This window comes from Bubalus kerabau, chromosome 1 (genome assembly GCF_029407905.1).
Source record: "Bubalus kerabau isolate K-KA32 ecotype Philippines breed swamp buffalo chromosome 1, PCC_UOA_SB_1v2, whole genome shotgun sequence".
Classification (NCBI taxonomy): Eukaryota; Metazoa; Chordata; class Mammalia; order Artiodactyla; family Bovidae; genus Bubalus; species Bubalus kerabau.
In genome coordinates, this window is record NC_073624.1 from 178,123,400 (window position 1) to 178,146,190 (window position 22,791).

At 39.5% G+C, this 22,791-nt stretch overlaps 1 protein-coding gene and 1 pseudogene across 1 annotated transcript; both read right to left on the reverse strand.

Annotated features, from left to right (window-relative positions):
* Positions 1 to 7,662: 7,662 nt before the first annotated feature.
* Positions 7,663 to 8,604, reverse strand: LOC129620210 (olfactory receptor-like protein OLF4; annotated as a pseudogene).
* Positions 8,605 to 17,586: 8,982 nt separating this feature from the next.
* On the reverse strand, positions 17,587 to 18,549 carry LOC129620262 (olfactory receptor 7C2-like). Its single transcript, XM_055536234.1, has one exon. The coding sequence runs from the start codon at positions 18,547 to 18,549 to the stop codon at positions 17,587 to 17,589; it is 963 nt and encodes a 320-aa protein (XP_055392209.1).
* Between the last annotated feature and the right edge of the window lie 4,242 nt (positions 18,550 to 22,791).

Here is a 22,791-nt window from a genome sequence, read left to right on the forward strand (position 1 = left end):
ACTGAGCCACCTGGGAAGCCTTGGGAAATTATTATAATTGCCTTCATTTCTGTTTCTTTTGATTGTTGTATCAGTATGACATTTCTACATAACAATCTATCTTAAAAGCAAGTGATGTGGCATTGATTTATTAAAATGGATGGTTTGGAATTGTGCTGGTCTCTGCTGGGATCCTCCTGTGTATTTATTTACCTGAAAGTCAGCTGAGGAGGCTCTGTTGATCTTGGCTGATCATTCTAATACACTGAGGAATCAGCTAGCTATAGTGGTGGTTTAGTCCCTAAGTCATGTCTGACTCTTGTAATCCCATGCACTATAGCCTTCCAAGCTTCTCTGTCCATGGGATTCTCCAAGTGAGAATACTGGAGTGGGTTGCCATTTCCTTTTCCAGAGGATCTTCCCTACCCAGGTCTCCTGAATGGCAGGAAGATTCTTTACCGACTGAGCTATGAGGGAAGCCCCCAGCTAGCTATAGGCTGATTTATCATGTTCTTGGCTGGGACCGTGAAGCTCTGTTCTGTAGCTCTTCTTGAACTTGGGGTAGCCCAACTGGATTTATTCATGTTTCTGAGGCAGAGTTATTTGAGAATTCAGCAGAAATGCACTAAGTCCTCTCAAGGCACACAGTTATTTTCACCAAATTCTATGGACTCAAGCAAATAAAAATCCCAAGTCTAGCCCAGATAGAAAAGTGGAGAGAGAGACACCTCCTCCTAATGCAAGGTGCTACAGTGTCATATTTCAAAAGACATGGGTACAGAGAAAGCTTCACTTAGGGCCATCTCAACAAACCTGTCCAACACAGGTGTAATTTCAATTCAGTAATGTTTTAATTTTCTTCCATTTTCAATGGATGAATGATCTTAGAAACACCAATATACATATGTCTTTGTTTTTTTTTTATTTATTTTTATTGATATATAATTTGTTGAGATAATATCATATAAGCTTCATGTGTACATTTTTTTTTTTACTTCTGTATATGGGACAGAGCACTCACAAGCAAATCTTTAGTTTCCATTCTTTATGATGAAGTCTATCCCCTTTAAGCAATTCACCCTACCTTGTTTGCTTTGGAGTGCTCATTTACTAGCTTTGTTTGTTCATTCTGTTTCATATATGAGTGAAATCAAAGGGTATTTGTCTTCCTCTATCTGTTTTATTTTACTTAGCAAAACACCCTCAAATTTTATTCATGTTGCTGCCAATGAAATGTTTCATCTTTTTCATTCTGAATAGTATTCCATTGTGTGTATGCATACACACACACACATTTACACATATTTTCCCCCTATATCTTGGCTACTTTAAATACTGTTGTGATCAACTTAAGGGTGCATGCACCTTTAAAAATTAGTGCTTTCATGTTTGGGAATAAATACTCAGGAGTTGAACAGCTAAATCATATGATAGTTCCTAAAAATTTGGGGAATCTCTATTTTGTTTTCCATTGTAGCTGTACCAATTTAAATTCACACCAACGAGGCACACATATATGGACAATTAGCTTATAATAAGCCAATAGCATATGATGGAGAACAGATACTCTCTACAATAAAAAGGTCTCCTTTTTTTCCATATGATCACCAACACTTATTTCTTGCCTTTTTGATAATGCCATTGTTACAGGCATGAGGTAATATCTCATTGTGGGTTTGATTTGCATTTCCTTAATAATTACAGTAAGTGTCCTACATACGAACCTTCAAGTTGCCAACTTTTTTTTTAGGATTTATAATATATTTTTAATATAAATTTATGTATTTTAATTGAAGGCTAATTACTTTACAATATTGTACTGGTTTTGCCATACATCAACATGAATCCTCCAAGGGTGTACACGTGTTCCCCTTTGTCAAAAATAAGATGTCCATAGGTGTGTGGATTTATCTCTGGGCTTTCTATTTTGTTCCATTGATCTATGTTTCTGTCTTTGTGCCAGTACCATACTGTCTTGATGACTGTGGCTTTGTAGTAGAGCCTGAAGTCAGGCAGGTTGATTCCTCCAGTTCCATTCTTCTTTCTCAAGATTGCTTTGGCTATTCAAGGTTTCTTGTGTTTCCATACAAATTGTGATATTATTTGTTCTAGCTCTGTGAAAAATACCGTTGGTAGCTTGATAGGGATTGCATTGAATCTATAGATTGCTTTGGGTAGTATACTCATTTTCACTATATTGATTCTTCTGATCCATGAACACGGTATATTTCTCCATCTATTAGTGTTCTCTTTGATTTCTTTCCCCAGTGTTTTATAGTTTTCTAAATAGAGGTCTTTTGTTTCTTTAGGTAGATATATTCCTAAGTATTTTATTCTTTTTGTTGCAATGGTGAATGGAATTATTTCCTTAATTTCTCTTTCTATTTTCTCAGTATTAGTGTATAGGAATGCAAGGGATTTCTGTGTGTTAATTTTATATCCTGCAACTTTACTATATTCATTGATTAGCTCTAGTAATTTTCTGGTGGAGTCTTGAGGATTTTCTATGTAGAGGATCATGTCATCTGCAAACAGTGAGAGTTTTACTTCTTTTCCAATTTGGATTCCTTTTATTTCTTTTTCTGCTTTGATTGCTGTGGCCTAAACTTCCAAAACTATGTTGAATAGTAGTGGTGAACGTGGGCACCCTTGTCTTGTTCCTGACTTTAGGGGTAATGCTTTCAATTTTTCACCATTAAGGATAATGTTTGCTGTGTGTTTGTCATATATAGCTTTTTTTTTTCTTTCTTTTTTTTTATATATAGCTTTTATTACATTGAGGTATGTTCCTTCTATTCCTGCTTTCTGGAGGGTTTTTTTTTTTTATCATAAATGGATGTTGAAATTTGTCAAAGACTTTCTCTGCATCTATTGAGATAATCATATGGCTTTTATTTTTCAATTTGCTAATGTGGTGTATTACACTGATTGATTTGTGGATATTGAAGAATTCTTGCATCCCTGGGATAAATCCCACTTGCTCATGATGTATGATCTTTTTAATGTGTTGTTGGATTCTGATTGCTAGAATTTTGTTAAGGATTTTTGCATCTATGTTCATCAGTGATATCGACCTGTAGTTTTCTTCTTTTGTGGCATCTTTGTCAGGTTTTGGTATTAGAGTGATGGTGGCTTCATAGAATGAGTTTGGAAGTTTACCATCCTCTGCAATTTTCTGGAAGAGTTTGAGTAGGATAGGTGTTAGCTCTTCTCTAAATTTTTGGTAGAATACAGCTGTGAAGCCGTCTGGACCTGGGTTTTTGTTTGCTGGAAGATTTCTGATTATAGTTTCAATTTCCGTGCTTGTGATGCGTCTGTTAAGATTTTCTATTTCTTCCTGGTCCAGTTTTGGAAAGTTGTACTTTTCTAAGAAATTGTCCATTTCTTCCACGTTGTCCATTTTATTGGCATATAATTGCTGATAATAGTCTCTTATGATCCTTTGTATTTCTGTGTTGTCTGTTGTGATCTCTCCACTTTCATGCCTAATTTTATTTATTTGATTTTTCTCCCTTTGTTTCTTGAGGAGGCTAGCTAATGGTTTGTCAGTTTTATTTATCCTCTCAAAAAACCAGCTTTTGGCTTTGTTGGTTTTTGCTATGGTCTCTTTTGTTTCTTTTGTATTTATTTCTGTCCTAATTTTTGAGATTTCTTTCCTTCTTTTAACCCTAGGGTTCTTCATTTCTTCCTTTTCTAATTGCTTTAGGTGTAGAGTTAGGTTATTTATTTGACTTTTTTCTTGTTTCTTGAAGTATGCCTGTATTGCTATGAACCTTCCCCTTAGCACTACTTTTACAGTGTCCCACAGGTTTTGGGTTGTTATGTTTTCATTTTCATTCGTTTCTATGCATATTTTTATTTCTTCTGTGATTTGTTGTTTATTCAGCAGCGTGTTGTTCAGCATCCATATGTTGGAATTTTTAAGTTTTTCTCCTGTAGTTGAGATCTAATCTTATTGCATTGTGGTCAGAAAAGATACTTGGAATGATTTCAATTTTTTTTTTGAATTTACCAAGGCTAGATTTTTTGGCCCTGGAGAAGGAAATGGCAACCCGCTCCAGTGTCCTTGCCTGGAGAATCCCAGGGACAGAGGAGCTTGGTGGGCTGCCATCTCTGGGGTCGCACAGAGTCGGACACGACTGAAACGACTTAGCAGCAGCAGCAGCAGGTTTTTGGCCCAGGATGTTATCTATCCTGGAGAAGGTTCCGTGTGCTCTTGAGAAAAGGGTGAAATTCGTTGTTTTGGGGTGTAATGTCCTATAGATATAAATTAGGTCTAACTGGTCTGTCGTATCATTTAAAGTTTGTGTTTCCTTCTTAATTTTCTGTTTAGTTGATCTATCCATACATGTGAGTGGGGTATTAAAGTCTCCCACTATTATTGTGTTATTATTAATTTCCCATTTCATACTTGTTAGCATTTGTCTTACAGATTGTGGTGCTCCAATGTTGTATATATATATATATATATATATATATATATATATATATATATTTGTCATATCTTCTTCTTGATTGATCCTTTGATCATTATGTAGTGTCCTTCTTCTTCTCTTTTCACAGCCTTTGTTTTAAAGTCTATTTTATCTGATATGAGTATTGCTACTCCTGCTTTCTTTTGGTCTCTATTTGCATGGAATATCTTTTTCTAGCCCTTCACTTTCAGTCAGTATGTGTCCCTTGTTTTGAGGTGGGTCTCTTGTAGACAACATATATAGGAGTCTTGTTTTTGTATCCATTCAGCCAGTCTTTGTCTTTTGGTTGGGGCATTCAACCCATTTACATTTAAGGTAATTATTGATAAGTATGATCCTGTTGCCATTTCCTTTATTGTTTTGGGTTCAAGTTTATACACCCTTTCTGTGTTTCCTGTCTAGAGAAGATCCTTTAGAATTTGTTGGAGAGCTGGTTTGGTGGTGCTGAATTCTCTCAGCTTTTGCTTGTATGTAAAGCTTTTGATTTCTCCTTCGTATTTGAATGAGACCCTTGCTGGGTACAGTAATCTGGGCTGTAGGTTATTTTCTTTCATCACTTTAAGTATGTCCTGCCATTCCCTCCTGGCCTGAAGAGCTTCTATTGAAAGATCAGCTGTTATCCTTATGGGAATCCCTTGTGTGTTATTTGTTGTTTTTCCCTTGCTGCTTTAATATTTGTTTTTTGTGTGTGTGTTTGATCTTTGTTAATTTGATTAATATGTGTCTTGGGGTGTTTCACCTTGGGTTTATCCTGTTTAGGACTCTCTGAGTTTCTTGGACTTGGGTGATTATTTCCTTCCCCATTTTAGGGAAATTTTCAATGATTATCTCCTCAAGTATTTTCTCATGGTCTTTCTTTTTGTCTTCTTCTTCTGGGACTCCTATGATTCAAATGTTGGGGCATTTAACATTGTGCCAGAAGTCTCTGAGATTGTCCTCATTTCTTTTAATTTGTTTTTCATTTTTCCTCTCTGATTTATTTATTTCTACCATTCTATCTTCTACCTCACTTATCATATCTTCTGCCTCCGATATTCTACTGTTGGTTCCCTCCAGAGTGTTTTTTATTTCACTTATTGGATTATTCATTACATATTGACTCTTTTTTATTTCTTCTAGGTCCTTTTTAAACCTTTCTTGCATCTTATCAATCCTTGTCTCCAGGCTATTTGTCTCTAACTCCATTTTGTTTTCAAGATTTTGGATCATTTTCACTATCATTATTCAGAATTCGTTATCAGGTAGATTCCCTATCTCTTCCTCTTTTTTTTTTTTTTTTTTTTGTTTTTCCTTTGGTTTTGTGGGCATTTATCCTATTCCTTTACCTGCTGGGTATTCCTGTCTCTTCATCTTGTTTATATTGCTGTGTTTGGGGTGACCTTTCTGTATTCTGGCAGTATGTGGAGTTCTATTTAGTGTGGAATGTCCTCACTGTGGGTGGGGTTGTACGGGTGGCTTGTTAAAGTTTCCTGGTTAGGGAAGCTTGTGTTGGTGTTTTGGTGGGTGGAGCTGGATTTCTGTCCCTGGAGTGCAAGGAAGTGTCCAGTAATGAGTTTTGAGATGGCAATGGGTTTGGAGTGACTTTGGACAGCCTGTATATTGAAGCTCAGGGATATGTTCCTGTGTTGCTGGAGAATTTGCATGGTATGTCTTGCTCTGGAACTTGTTGGCCCCTGGGTAGTGCTTGGTTTCAGTGTAGGTATGGAGGCGTTTGATGAGCTCCTGTTGATTAGTGTTCCCTGGAGTCAGGAGTTCTCTGGTATTCTCAGGATTTGGAGTTAAGCCTCCTGCCTCTGGTTTTCAGTCTTATTCTTAAATTAGGCTCAAGACTTCTCCATCTATTCTTCACTTTCAGATAGTTCCTTGATCCGACTTATACTTCTCAAGATCTATAGGCCCCTTCCTATGTAGTCGTTGCTAACTACAGGGTTTTTGCACCTGTCACTTACAAGGCGGTTCCTTCTGTTTTAGCTTCTTCTGTTTGCTGGTCTCTTCAGTGTCTAATTTCTGACCTGACACAAGGGGGCAGTGGTGGACATCTTTTTAGGCTCACTTGTTCAGTCGTGCTGTGGCGAGGGAGGCACACTGCAAACAAATAACAGCGTCGTGTGCTCACAGTGTCTTGGCCACACTTGGTTTGCCCGCATTCATGGCATGTGTGCTTTCCCTGTCTACACTGCTTAGGCTCTAAGTTGCTCTTCCGGGAACTGTCTGAGGCTGGCCCTGGGTTGTATGCACTTCCCAGGTCTAAGCCGCTCAGGTTCACGTACTCAGGTAGTCCTCAGAGGTGCAGACTCAGTTGGGCCTTCATTTTGTGCCCTTCCCAGGTCCGAGCAGCTCAGGTGACTGGGTGTTTGGCGAGGGCAGTCGCTGCGACTTATCGCTTCCCCTGTCACTGCTGCTTGGTTTTCTGGGTGTACAACAGGCGCACCTTAGGCAGATGTTGACCGTACATAGGACCGCACACCCCACCCCCGACCCCCACCTGCCACTCCTGTATTCTTGCATGGAGAATCCCATGGACAGAGGGGTATGGCTGGGTACAGTCCAAAGGATTGCAAAGAGACAGGACTGAGCGTGTAAGCATGAACAAACAAAATAGGTATTATGGAAATAAATCTGAATAAGGGAATGGAATCCTAAAGAGGCAAATAGAATGACAACTAACAAGACGTAGTGTATGTTAAAGTTCAGAATATCAGGAAGAGCAGCTAAGGTGGTGATAGATAAAGGAATGATGTATGCAAACATTAAATCAATGGTCTGAGATTTTCCTTGTTATAAACACATAAATAGTCATGAATGTCTTGAGTAGTTCCCCCACCCCACCCCCATAGGATCATACAACTCCTGACTATTCTTTATTAAAATGAAAGAAAAGCATTTAATACTTCAAATATTATTTGAGAATACACAGTTTTTAAGAATTCTATCAACTTGCATGATAAACAGTAATTCCCATGTTGTTCAGGTCCAAATTTCAAAACAAATTTGAGAGAGAGGGAAACCACAACATGAACAACTCTTGGATAAAAGGGAAATCACTAAGCTTAATCAAGTGAGTTACATGAATTTATGAAGGAGGTGAAGTCAAAGAAATGGAAACGCCAAGAAACAAATGGAAGGGGAAACTTCTACTTCCAGAATCTGATAAAAAATGGTAGCTTCTCCCTGTAAGGTTTTAAACATTTCATTCACGCTCCCTTCTTCAGCTTGGAGCAATTGGCATTTTAATAGTTGTCATCCTAAAGAATGCTTTCAGAGCCATTTTTATATCTTTGTTCCTGAGACTGTAGATGAAGGGGTTCAGCATTGATGTGACCACAGTGTACATCACCAAGGCAATTTCACTTGAGTGTGAGCTCTGGGTAGCTGAAGAGCTAAGGTACACCCCTAAGCTCGTACAATAAAACAAGGAGACAACTGAGAGGTGAGACACACAGGTGGAAAATGCTTTAAGCTTTTCCTGAGCTGACGAGATTCCACATATGGAGGAAACTATCTTAGAATAAAATGTCCAGACAGGCAGGGGAGCACCAGCCAGCAGCCCAGCAGCAAAGTACATCACTGTGTCATGAAGAATGTTGTCAGAACAAGCAAGTTGGACCATCTGGTTGAGTTAACAGAAATAGGGATTTCCAGCTCTCTACAGAAGGACAGTCTCAACACCATTAAGATTTGTAACAATGAATGAAGGACACTGACGGCCCAGCTAACCAGAACCAGAATTCCACAGATTTGGGGATTCCTGATGACTGTGAAGTGCAGGGGGTGGCAGATGGCCACAAAGCTGTCATAGGCCATCCCAGTCAGGAGGAAGTCATCCAACCCTGCAAATAGTGTAAAAAAAAAATACATCTGGGTGATGCAGACTTCATAGGTAATAACTTGGCTCTGTGTCTGGATGTTCCACAGCATCTCTGGGGGTAGTGGAGGTGAAGCAGACGTCTATGAAGAAAAAGTTGGAGAGGAAGAAGTACATGGGGGTGTGGAGGTGCTAGTCTGAGCTGACAGCCAGTTGGATGAGCAGGTTTCCAAACACATTGATCATGCAGAGGAAAAGCCCAGATATGAAGGGCTGCAGTTCTGGTTCCTCTGAGAATCCCAGAAGAAGAAATTCTGAATCACCTGTGATGATCCTCGGTGCCATGTGGTGGAAGTGACTACAAGTAAAGGGAAAAAAACATGACTAATTTTCATGCAAGTGAGCATTACTCACATTGTTGAAATGCTACCTTATATATTTTGCAATTAGGAAATTGATGTCAATATTTTGTTCATACAATGAGTACAGTGTTTTGGTATTCAAAATCTCCTAAAATCCAGTCATGGAGAATTAATATAGCAAATAAAATATATATAGCATGTCATATGGTGACACATACTATGAATAAAAAGAAAGCAAGTATAAAGGGAAGAGAAAAGAAGGGATGCTATTTTTATGGGTCTTCAGGTAAGACAGCAAATAAGGTGACATTTGAACAGAGACCTCATGGAAGAGAGATCAGGAGTCATGAACTTATCAGCGTGTGTGCCTGGCAGGGTGAACAGCCATTGCAAAGGCCCTGGGAAAGGTGCTTTTTTAAGATGTTCTAGTTGAAAAAAAGAAAGCCAGTGTGGTCAGGGAAATGAGAAGGAGGGAGAGTGAGGAGAGAAGGTGTCAGAGGATGTTGAGGAACAAGGTGATTCTGAAACTGCTGTTTCACAAAGCATCAGACATGACTTAGAGGCTGAACAACAGCAACAACAATATATATCTCTATATACGAGAGAGAGAGAGAGAGAGAGAGAGAGAGAGAGAGAGAGAGAGAAATAAAGATTGGACATGAAAGAGAATACAGATCTAATAAACTCAAACGGTTCCTGAGAGACTGTGGTAAGAAACTTTCTTTGGTTTTATATTCCCTTGGTGCCCAGCAGAAATAATTAAAGAGAAAAAATAAATTTATCCAAAATAGCAATATGTTATGGTCTAAATATGGGCTTTATGACCCAAGAGAAAAATGAGCAAAGGGAAAACAAAAACAAAAACAAAAACACTTCACAAAAGGATGCTTGCAAAGCACAATGGATAGGAATTGAACATTGGCCATTTTTAATATCAGACAGCAAAACTTGTTTTTCCTGTGCTTATTTCATTTTCATTTGACTAAATGTTTTTATATGAAAGCAGAGGAGCAAGCCTTTTTTTCCCTTTTCAGATGTGACTTTTTTTTTTTTTGCTGTTATTCTTGGATTTTGATCTTTTTCTGATGAGTCCTAAGGGCATACTCTAGCCCTATTTCTGATTATTGCCCAAAAGATCAAAAGTCCACACACATAAAACCTGGATACACAGACCATTTCAACCTTTTCACTAACTTGCTTCATATTAGTCATCTGAGGATATTGTTGAATGAATCAGGGCTTAGGTCTCCTTATGTATGGACATTTAATATATGTCAAGGCTTTATTTCAATTTATTTGCAAAGATTGAATTGTTCCTAAAGCTGGCATAAACATCTATCTTTCAAAAAATGGCTTCTCACCTACCTCAAACATCTTATAAATATTAGTGAGATTATGTCCTCAGTGTAAGAATAACCAACACATTTTAGATTAACACTTTGACATGTAAATATATAACATCAACTGAAAATTGTTCAGTCGTGTCCAACTCTTTCGGACCCCATGGATTATACACTTCATGAAATTTTCCAGGCCAGCATACTGGAATAGGAAGCCTTTCCCTTCTCCAGGGAATCTTCCCAGCCCATGGATGGAACCCAGGTCTCCCACATTGCAGGTGGATTCTTTACCAACTGAACCACCTGGGAAGCCAATATAGTATCAATGGAGAGGGTGTCAAAATCACCTTAAATAATGCAAGAGACTCAGAAACAAGGTAATAGTCCTATATAACTAAAAAAATTTTAAAAGAAAATTTAAGGCCAAATATAAGCCTCACAAATCAACTGAAAAATAATCATTTTAAAGAGTCATTTGAAAGGCTTATATCTGTAGAAAAATGGACATATAAGATGTGTTCTTGTTGTTTAGTTGTTAATATTGTATGTATCAATAATTATTGTTTTTGCTGTTTAGCTGCTAAATCATGTCTGACTCCTTTATGACCCCATGGACTGTAGCTCACGAAGCTCCACTGCCCATGGGATTTTTCAGGCAAGAATACTGGAGTGGGTTGCCATTTCCTTCTGCAGGGAATCTATCTTCCCGACCCAGGGATGGAACCCACGTCTCCTGCACTGGCAGACGAATTCAAACTTAACACTGAACCACCATGGAAGCCCATACATAATAATAATAGGCAAATAAAAAAAAGTGAACAAATATATAGATCTTTGCACTAGCTCAGTATCTAGTTTAAGAAAGCAACAAAAAGTCTCTTTCCTACCTTGATCCTGGGAAATATCTTGAAGACTGGTCAAATGTGGGCTGACTTCTGGACTAGGAGCAAAGGAGACTCTGATTTTTCTGTCAGAAATGTGAACTGTTACAATATTTTATGGAAAAATCAGAAGACAGCTATCATTTCAGTTCATTTCAGTCACTCAGGCATGTCCGACTCTTTGCGACCCCATGAATTGCAGCATGCCAGGCCTCCTTGTCCATCACCAACTCCCGGAGTTCACTCAAACTCACATCCATTGAGTCAGTGATGCCATCCAGCCATCTCATCCTCTGTCGTCCCCTTCTCCTGCCCCCAATCCCTCGCAGCATCAGAGACTTTTCCAATGGGTCAACTCTTTACATGAGGTGGCCAAAGTACTGGAGTTTCAACTTTAGCATCAGTCCTTCGACGTTCACTCTTGCCATCTCCTGTTTGACCACTTCCAATTTGCCTTGATTCATGGACATAACATTCCAGGCTCCTATGCAATATTGCTCTTTACAGCATCGGACCTTGCTTCTATCACCAGTCACATCCACAGCTGGGTATCATTTTTGCTTTGGCTCCATCCCTTCATTCTTTCTGGCGTTATTTCTCCACTGATCTCCAGTAGCATATTTGGCACCTACCAACGTGGGGAGTTCCTCTTTCAGTCTCCTATCATTTTGCCTTTTCATACTGTTCATGGGGTTCTCAAGGCAAGAATACTGAAGTGGTTTGCCATTCCCTTCTCCAGTGGACCACATTCTGTCAGACCTCTCCACCATGACCCGCCCATCTTGAGTGGCCCCACATGGCATGGTTTAGTTTCACTGAGTTAGACAAGGCTGTGGTCCGTGTGATTAGATTGACTAGTTTTCTGTGATTCTGTTTTCAGTGTGTCTGCCCTCTGATGCCCCCTCACAACACCTACCATCTTATTTGGGTTTCTCTTACCTTGGACTTGGGGTATCTCTTCACGGCTGCTCCAGCAAAGTGCAGCCGCTGCTCCTTACCTTGGACAAGGGGTATCTCCTCACCACCACCCCTCCTGACCTTGAACGTGGAGTAGCTCCTCTTGGCCCTCCTGTGCCCGCACAGCCACCACTCCTTGGACGTGGGGTTGCTTCTCTTGGCCACAGCCCCTGACCTTGGGCTTGGGGTAGCTCCTCCAAACTGCTGCCCCTGACCTCGGATGTGGGGTAGTTCCTGACTTCGGACAAAGACAGCTATCAACCTTCAAAATACAGATAGACTTTAACTCAAAGTCCTCCAGTTTTGGCACCATTGACATTCTGAGCCAGGTAATTTTTGTGGTGGCGTCTCTCCTGTGCATTGCAGGATATATAGAGCATCTCTGACCTATGGAGCCTTCTATGTTTGACAGACAAAAATCCCTGGGGGATGAAACCATCCATGATTAGAATCAGAGTTTTAACTCCACTATCTTAATGTATTGCGTACCTTTGGTATAATAGTAACTTAATGATAAAGAATATGAAATACCATCAAAGTGTTAGTAGTACAGGCACACCATGACCTCTTGTACAGCCATAAAACTAATTAATTCATCATTAGACTTGTGATTTGAGGCAGGTCTTTGAGAAATTATTGAGTAAGAAGGAAAATGGGGGGAAAAGGAAAATGGGACAAAAGGTAGGAACAAAGACTGCACTAATGGTGTAGTCGTAAAGAATCCACCTGCCAATACAGGAAACATGGGTCTAATCCCTGGTCTGGGAAGATCCCGTGGAGGAGGAAATGGCAACTCACTCAAGTATTCTTGCTTGGGAAATCTCATGGACAGAGCAGCCTGGTGGGCTACAGTCCACGGGGTTGCCAAGAGTGGGATATGATTTAACAGTGAAACATCTTAACAACTAAAAAACATCTCTGGTTCTTTGTTTGAAAGATTGCAATCAAAGATAGGAATCCTATTCTGATCCTATATAGAAAAGCAAAGGACTCACACACATATTTTAAGATAGAGAAAATAAATGGCTAACAAGTCTACACACACATTCATCCTCAGAGATAATGAAGCAATTGCAAGGTAAGCTCATTAGCACTTCCCTGGCAGCTCAGTGGTACAGAAGCTGCCTGCCAATCCAGGAGACACTGGTTCAATCCCTGTGTTTGTAAGATCCCCTGGAGGAGAAAATGGCAACCCACTCTAGTATTCTTACCTGGGAAATCCCATGGACAGAAGAGCCTGGCGGGCTACAGTCACAAAGAGTGGGACACAGCCTAGTAACTAAACAACAACAAGCTCATTAGCACACCCCTCTTTACATTTGAATTTTTTTCCACAGAAGATACTGTGAAGTGTATATCTCCGACAAATACTGTTGCAAGGATGTATTTACAAGCATTCTTTGGTGTGCATATTTATTTATTTTTTCGGTGGTGCTAGGTTGTTGTTGCTCAGTGGGTTTTTCTCTAGTTGTGGTGAGGAAGGTTTACTCTTGTTTGTGGTGCATGGGCTTCCCTTTGCGGTGGCCTCTCTTATTGCAGAACATGGACTCTAGGGTGTGAAGACCTCCGTAGTTGTCATTCCTGGGCTCTAGAGCACAAGCTCAGTAGTTGTGGTGCACAAGCTTAGTTGCTCCAAGGCAAGTGAGATCTTCCTGGGCCAGGGATCAAACCCTTGTGTCTTTCACTAGAAGATAGGTTCTTTACCACTGAGCTCCCAGGGAAGCCCAGTATGTATGTTTTTAATCAATATGAAATATGGTCAGATATGTTCCACCAAAAAAATTGAAAAGAAATGCCCTGACTATATTTTATATTCCTACATCACTAATACACTAATTCCTACTCAAACTATTAATAAGATACATGGACATAAGTTCTACTTTTGCTGGAAGCACTTTATGCCTCCTGTGTGTTCCATCACTCAATCATTTCTGACTCTTTGCGACCCCATGGACTGTGACCTGCCAGGCTCCTCTGTCCATGGGATTCTCCACACAAGAATACTGGAGCGAGTTGCCATAGTACTGGAGACAAACCCTTTACAGGGGCACTTCTCTTTCCTCCTTGTGCCTACAAGTCAGCAGGAATTCTAATTCAAGTGCAAATTCTGATTAATTGGTCCTCAGTGGACCCTGGGACCCTGCATTTCTAACAAGCTACTGGGCTATGTGTTGATACAGGTCTGAGTATGAAGGTCACACTTTCAGCAACAAAACACTGGTTCTGTGTTTAATTCAGGTACAGGAACTTGAATTTATATTAAAGTCAGGTACAGGTATTTGAATTTATACATGGCTGAGTGACTGAACATGCACACACATACACACACACACACATATATATATTCATATATATATAATGCTAGTTTCTCAGTCATGTCTGACTCTTTGTGACCCCCTGGTGTGCAGCCTGCCAGGCTCCTCTCTCCATGGAATTCTCCAGACAAGAATACTTCAGTGGGTTGCCATTCCCTTCTCCAGGGGATCTTCCCAACCCAGTAGGTCTTTGTTGGTTATCCATTTTATATATGGCAGTGTGTACATGTCCATCCCAAACTCCCTACCCCGTCCCTACATTGGAAATATAAATCATTTTGTGTGTGTGTGGAGGGGGAATTTTGGATTGGATTAGGTAATCTTTTCATTCTTTCAATCCTTCATGCCAGCCAGAATGAGACAAAGTTATCTCTGACCTCTGAAGTTATCTATTGTAAAATATACAACCTGCTTTCTGGGTTTATTCTGAGATGAGAAGACAGACTGGGGAGTCATCAAAGGCAGGCTGGAAGCTACAAGCAGGAGATGGAAACTCATGGGGATGGAATAAAGCCTGTGTTCACCTGTGTTGCTTCTGACCTCAGTGGTGAGGGATCCTGCAGAACCCAGAGCCCTTTCTCACGGAGATAAATGCTCACACTTTTCCCAAGAGGAGGAGAGATTCAAAGAGGTTCTCTGGGAATGTAGAACAGTTGTAGGACCATCTGCAGCTTCATGTGAGTGTGTGCTAAGTTGCTTCAGCCATGTGCAACTCTTTGTGACCCCATGGACTGTAGGCTGCCAGGCTCCTCAATCCATGGGGTTTCCCAGGTAAGAACACTGGAGTGGGTTGCCGTCCTTTCCTCTGGGGGAATCATCCTGACCCAGGGATCAAACCCGTGTCTCTTCTGTCTCCTGCATTGGCAAGCAGGTTCTTTACCACTAGCACCCCCCGGAAAGCCCCTGCAGCTTCATGCTAGTGAGCAAATCATCAGTTCTTCAGCAGTGTGTGTGTATGTGTGTCCACAAATGGCAGCTGATTTTTCCAAGTACACTAAGAATCTTCCTTACAATCTGTGTTAGTTCCCTATGGCTGCTGTTACACATTACCACAATGTGGGTGCCTTATAGGGCTTCCCCTGTGGCTCAGTGGTGAACAATCTGCCTGCCATGCAGGAGACTCTGGTTCAATTCCTGGATTAGGAAGATGCCCTGGAGGAGGGCATGGCAACCCACTCCAGTATTCTTGCCTGGAGAATTTCGTGGACAGAGGAGCCTGGTGGGCTACAGTCCTTGGGGTTGCAAAGAATTGGACATGCCTGAAGCAACTGAATACATACACACAGGTTCCTCATAGGAAAAGAAATTATTTTCTTACAGTTCTGGAGACCAAAAACCCCAAATCAAGATATCAGCAGAGACAGAGGAGCCTGATGGGCTATGGTCTGTAGGGCTGCAAAGAGGGTTGGACGTGACTGAATCAACCTAGCACACATGCACCCCAATCTTTTTGGCACAAGGGAATGGTTTTGTGGCAGACAATTTTCCCTAGACCTGGGATTTCAAGATGTTTCAAGCACATTATTTTTGTTGAGTTTGTTGAGCAGGAGGTGGAACTTAGGCGGCAATGCAAGCAGTGGGCAGCAGCTATAAATACAGATGAAGCTTCACTTGCTGGCCTGCTGCTCACCTCCTGCTGGCTGGCTCAGTTCCTAACAGGCCATGGGCTGGTACTGGTGCATGTCCTGGGCTTGCAGACCCCTCCTTTATAAGAGAATCCATTCTTGCCTCTAACAGCTTCTGGTGGTTCCAAGAGCTCCTTGTTTTGTGGCCACATCACTTTAATTTCTGCCTTTATGTCTGGGACTTTCTCTTGTTTGTTTCGTCTTCTCTCCTATATCTTTTTTTTTTTTTTTGGATAAAACTTTTTTTTTTTAATTTAATTTTTATTTTTTTAATATAAATTTATTTATTTTAATTGTAGGTTAATTACTTTACAATATTGTATTGGTTTTGCTATACATCAACATGAATCTGCCACGGGTGTACACCTGTTCCCTATCCTGAACCCCCCTCCCACCTCTCTCCCTGTACCATCCCTCTGGGTCATCCCAGTGCATGGATAAAACACTTTTAAAGTTTATTTTTATTTATTTAGCTGTGTCAGGTCTTAGTTGTGGCTTGTGGGGTCTTTCTTGTGGCACAGGGTCTCTCTAGCTGTGACACATAGACTCAGTAGTTGTGGCTCAGGCCTTCATTGCTCCAAGGTTTGTGGAATCTTAGCTCTCCAGCCAGGGATCAAACCCAAGTCCCCTGCATTGCAAGGTGGATTCTTAACTACTGGACCAGCAGGAAGTCCCTCTCCTGTGTCTTCTAAAGACAACTGTCATTGGATTTAGGGCACACCCAAGCAATCCATAATTATCTCATTTTAAAACCCTTAATTAAATTGGCAAAGATGCTTTTTCCAAAAAGGTCACATTCACAGGTTCCAAGTAGGCATATCTTTTGTGGTGTTGCCAATCAAGTTACTATGTGGTTCAGGAAATGTAGCTCAGTCTAGTTAAGACAAAGATTTTAGTGGTCTCAGGAATAGAACCATGAGTCAGGCAAGAGGAAACAACCATGAAAGGTGTGTTTATCAAGCCAATTACCACTATTATCAACTGGGACTTCTAATGGGTAAAGATGGGAGCCAGGAAAATATGTATGCTTCAGACTTATTTCACTCAATGGGCAAGTGATTTATACACCAGTTCCTGTTGGTCTTTGGTTAAGAGTGATTTCTGGGACATTAATTCTCTAAACATGGGTAGAGCAGACTAGAGAAATTTCTTAGGTAATGGATGCAGATATGAAAGTTTGAAGCCAGACAGAATACACTAAAGTGGTCAGTGATGAAGGGCTATCTTCTATATTATACTTCTCCATTCCACCTTCCTGGGATGCAGTTGCAATTGCTGGAAGGGCAGAAACCATTTTGTGACCATGAGGGTAGAAGCCCCACAGTCAAGCTAGAGATAGAGCAGAAAAGCAGAAGGATCCTGAGTACTTGATGGCTAGCTTTGAACTGTTCAGCACCAGAATTCACGTATCAGGAATGAAATGAATATCATTAAGTTTGATATGACTGAAAGTTATTCAGAAAAAGGACATTTCTTCTAGTTCATTTAATTCACACAACCTCAGAATACATCTCTGTAAATGAATTTTCAGGGCAACATTTCCATAATAGGTATACATCCCATCACTTTGAGGATATATATTAAAAACATGAGATTCAGTTTATTTTTTAAGAAATTTAAATCATCACTAAGTGTAACAGAAAAGAACAGGTACAATTCATATGAAGTTAAAATTCATATGGTTACAAATTGAAAAAGGGAACCAAAGATATAGTATGAAGGAAAATAGAGAGGGCTGTGAAGACCCAAGGAAAGTTTTTCATTAAATAATGAGTATTAGGAAGGATAAAAAACATTAAATGAAGGAAGCCAGGATGTCTGGTCCTCAATATTATGTGCTCAGTTACTTATGAGAGTCCTCTGATGGCCCTGTGAATGAGAGATGGTGCCCTGCTAATGAGCCGCACAAGGGCCGCCTTCATGTCCCTGTTCCTCAGACTGTAGATGAAGGGGTTCAGCATGGGGGTGACCATGGTGTACATCACTGAGGCCACCAGACTTGTCCTAGAGGATGAAGTGACTGCAGAACTGAGGTAGACTCCTAGACCTGTGCCATAGAACAAGGAAACCACTGAGAAGTGAGACCCACAGGTGGAAAAAGCTTTGCATTTGCTCCTGACTGATGAACTTCTCAGGATGGAGGAGAAAATATGATAGTAAGAAAAGAGGATCCCAGAGAGAGGAAAAACAGCTAGGATAATAGTCACAAAATACACCATTGTGTTATTGATGATGGTGTTTGAACAGGCAAGCTTCAGGACTTCAGGAAGATCACAGAAAAAGTGTGGGATCTTCATGCTTCTGCAGAAGGACAGCCTCAAAAGGGTTAAGGTCATGAGCAGGGAGACTGTGACACTGAGGCTCCAGGACCCCAGAGCCAGCAGCCCACAGAGCCGGGGGTTCATGATGACCAGGTAGTGCAGGGGGTGACAGATGGCCACGAAGCGGTCATAGGCCATCACAGCCAGGAGTAAATTGTCCAGGCATCCAAACACAACGAAAAAAAATACCTGGCTGAGGCAGCCTGCATAGGTGATAACTTGACTCTGTTTCTGGATGTTCCACAGCATCTTTGGGATGGTGGTGGAGGTGAAACCGATGTCAGCAATGGACAGGTTGGAGAGGAAGAAGTACATGGGGGTGTGGAGGTGGGAGTCTGAGATGATGGCTAGGATGATGGCCAGGTTCCCAGTGAATGTGACCAGGTACATGGACAGAAATAGCCTGAAGAGGAGAGGCTGCAGGTCTGGGTCCTCTGTGAATCCTAGGAGGAGAAAGTTTCTGACTCCTGTTTGACTTCCTCTTTCCATGAGTATGCTGGGCTAGCCAACAAGGAGGAAAAAAGGAACACAAAATTTACCCCAAATAAATATTCCCCAGAGAGACAGAAATGTCCTTACTCCAAACCCAGGGAGATCATGAAGTCATTCATTCTGGCTAAGGATTGACTTCATTTGATGACAAATTGTGGTTACTGTTGATACCTACAAAAATTGTCTTTGAGTTCAGCAGTTCTCAAATTGTGATTATCTCTGACCATCTCATCATATATCATCAACTTTATTTACTATGTTATATCCCTGGAGAAGGAAATGGCAATCCACTACAGTATTCCTGCCTGGAAAATTCCATGGACAGAGGAACATGGCAGGCTACAGTCCATGGGGTTGCAAGAGTTGGACACGACTTAGCGACTAAACCACCACCACCACCACCACCACCACCATGTTATATGCCAGATCTCCAGAGTTTATTCATTTTGCATAACAAAAACTTCAAACACTGAGTAAGAATTCCCTGTTTCCCTTGCCTTCTAGCCACTGACAATCAACATTCTATTCCCTGCTTCTATGAATTTGATGGTTCTAGATGCCTCATGTGAGTGGAATCATATATCATTCAGTATTTGTTCTTTTCTGTATGGCTTATTTCATTTGTTATAATGTCCCCCAGATTCATCCAAAGTTTTGCAAGCAGCAGGATTTCTACATGGTATTTTAATGTGTTTTAGGTTTAATGTCATTAATAATGACACTTAGTCCTTGTCATTATATCTCTGACATTGCCTTTATATTAGCAAAGCTTTAGATTTTGTGGGTTTTTTTTTTTTTTTTGTATTTATAAGCTGTTATGGGCATTTTCTATATTTCCACATTAATTTCAAAATTTTCTTTATTATTTATATACTTTCCCCAAATAATATTATTTTAAAACGTCTGTTTGTCTTTAGGTCTAATTGCTATGAAACTCTACAACACTGTTCAAATTTATGTTGAGTTGGAATTCTTACTATTCTTCTTTTCTTTCAGGGAAATAATTCTAGAGTTTTTATTTAATATATTTATCATAATTTAGGATCACTGACTCGATGGACGTGAGTCTGAGCAAACTCCGGGTGTTGGTGATGGACAGGGAGGCCTGGCGTGCTGCAATTCATGGGGTCGCAAAGAGTCAGACACGACTGAGAGACTGAACTGAACTGAACTGAACTGATATGTATTTTTATCATCTTAACTTTCATTTTTATTCTATATATCTTAGAGTGCCTTTTAGAGTTATAAATAAGTATTTCACAATTGATTAATAATTTAGAAAAAATAATGTTAAATTTTATCTCCATATTTCCTAATGACTTTCAAATGTTAAGTGTGGAGCAAGGGACCATATAGACTATCAGAAGAAAATAAATAAAATACATACATAATATAATTTATATATGAATATATGTAATTTTTAAAAGTAGATGTTTTTCCTGAATAAAAAGTCTTTAATAGAAATAAGCGGAGAAAAGATCAATAATTGGACCATAAATTGAAATATTATTAATGAGAAAATGTGCCCATGCAGAAAGTTGGAATGCAAAAGATAATGTATTTGACTAATAAAAATTAGTATCTTTAACCTATAAAGCCTTAATTATAAATCATAGAAACATTAAAGTATTAGTTGGGAAAAAGGCATAAGATATTAAATATTTATAAGAAGTGTAAAAAGGGTAATAAAGGCTTGAGAATTTTTTTTTTATAGTATTAATCCATGAGTGTGAAAGTAAAATAGGATACACTTTTCACTGAGGTAATTAAGAAGCCACTGGGAAAAATAAAGACTCAGAATGCAAAATTTCATCAAGTGGAAAGAGAAATAGCACTTCATATACTTCTCTGAGATGATAATTGATCTTTTTTTCTGGACTGGAGAACTTAAAAATCTGCATACAGATTTTTTATGTTTCCTTGCACTTATCCAAGGAAAATGATCTACAAGAAATATCAAAATGTGGACAAGAATCACCTTGGAGTGATAAAATGAGTCTTGATTTTTACATTCATTTTCTTCTATTACATATTTCAAAAAACTACAAATGACCACACATGTAATTTATCCTCAAGAAATAAACACGTGAAGAATTGGAAGATGTTGTTAATGAAACTTACACATGACAAGCCTAAGCAGAGCAGAAAATTAAGATAGAAGCAGAGTTAATGAATTAAAAAGCAAGTTTGCAAGAACATATTAATTAAAACTTCATGCTAAAAATTAGAAAATCTCTAAGAAATTAATTTATTTCTGGGAAAACATGTGTCCAAATTTGATTCAGGATGGAGGATAATAGATCAATAATTAAGGAAGGAATTAAAAAAACAACAAGACTTACTTCCAAAAATGCCTTCGTGGTACCTAAAGGTGGGAACAATAGAAGAATTCCCTTTAAACATTAAAGAAGAAAAGAAAGTTTACCATAACTATTATCAATTCCCGGGAAGTTCTAGCCAATGCAATGCAAAGAGAAAAAGATACAAAAGATGTTAAGTATCAAAAAAGCAATCATTGTTTGAAGATGATAGATTGGCTGAAGATAAAAAAAAATTGCAATGGAAAACTTCTTTTTAAATGTATTTTTTATTGGAGGAGGATACCTCTTTGGACTGAAAATGATTTTAGTAAGGCAACTGATACCAAAAAAAGAAAGTAAAAACCAATAGTTACCTTAAACTAACATTCAGTGGCATTCAAATGTTTTACAACCATTGCTTCTATCTAGTTTCAAAACGTTTTCACCACTATGGGAGCTCTCTGTACTATCTTTGTAACTTTTCTTTAAAGTTTCTCTAAAAGTATTCAAAAATAAAAATTAACATAAAAAGTGGGTGCAAGAGGAAAACAAAGCCCAGCAGTTTTCATGTGTGCAGTTAAATCTCTCAGAAAATAGATCACAATCATTTCACATATTAACAAAAATGTAAGCCTCTTAGAACAGGGGCTAGAAACTTGCAAATACACAATAAATGAAAGTGGTACATTTACTAAATAAGTCAAATTACTTGAGGAGCTCCACGTGTCAAGTATTTATGCTAAGTTTTATATGCCCTAGTTCATTTTATCATGATCATTGCTGTTTTGATTTAACAAATGAATATATGTGAACAGTAATACAATAATGATGATTAATATGTATAGATGCTCACAGAGTGAAAGGGTAATTAAAAACTTCTTGTGCACTATCTCCTTTAGTTTAATTTTCATATTAACCTTACAAAGTGAATACTATTATTATCCTCATTTCACAGATGGGGAAACTGAGACAGAGAAACAGTCAGTAAGCTTTTTGAATCACAAAGCTGTTTGAGTTGGCTTGTAAGGTGTAGTGGTAAAGAGTCTGCCTGCCAATGCAAGAGACCTGGGTTCAATCCCTGGCAGTTGGGAAGATCTCCTGGAGTAAGAAATAGCAACCTGCTCCAGTATTCTTGCCTGGAAAATCCCATGGACAGAGGAGCCTGGTGGTTTACAGTCCATGCAGTCGCAAAGAGTTGGACCCAACTAAGCATGCATGCATGCAGGTACGTGCTAACTAGGAAGAACCCCAGAGAACACTTCTTGTTTGAGTGAGTGAATAAATCAGTAAGATATGACAGATGAAACAGGAGAATCTGATGGAGAATAGAAGCACTTGACTCCTAAAAAACAGCTAAGATGGTTGCATAAGAAACCTGGAGAGATGTTGGGGGCTGAAACAAGGTCGGTTTCCATCAGGAAGGTGAGAGATTCTCAAAAATGGGTCTCAGAAGAGAGAGGAAGGAATCTGAGTGGAAGAGAGATTTTGAGAGACTTGAACTGTGCAGAGTGTTTTAAGTAAATGGACTCTTACCAACTGTGTTATCCTCATTTGAGCCATCCAAGGTAATACTCTGAGAGTTCTGCCTGCCTCCATACCTGTTTCCCAAAGCACACGCTCTAATGTCCTCAATGAGCTTCTAGTTCTCTGGATCCTTTCATTCCTGGGTGATGGATCCTCAATTCAGCTCCAATGAAGTGCAAGGAGGTGGCATCAGACATCCATTCTCTGAAAGGGCACCGCTGAACTTCCTCCTTTCTGGAACAGTTGAACTGTAGTGAGAGGAGTAAGGGGCATTTTTACTGTTTCTGTGGCTTCCGAGGTTGAATTCTCACAAGGGCTCATTAAGTTAATTGTGCCACTGTTTCTCTGTTCTCTGAGCAATTTGGTTCCCACTAGTGAGGAAGCCAAACTAGAAAGGAGCTTCTGCTAGTTTTGT

What these genes read in the sequence shown, in the direction of transcription:
- LOC129620262 (XM_055536234.1), bottom strand. Translation starts at nt 18,549, where the DNA reads ATGGAAAGAGGAAGTCAAACAGGAGTCAGAAACTTTCTCCTCCTAGGA.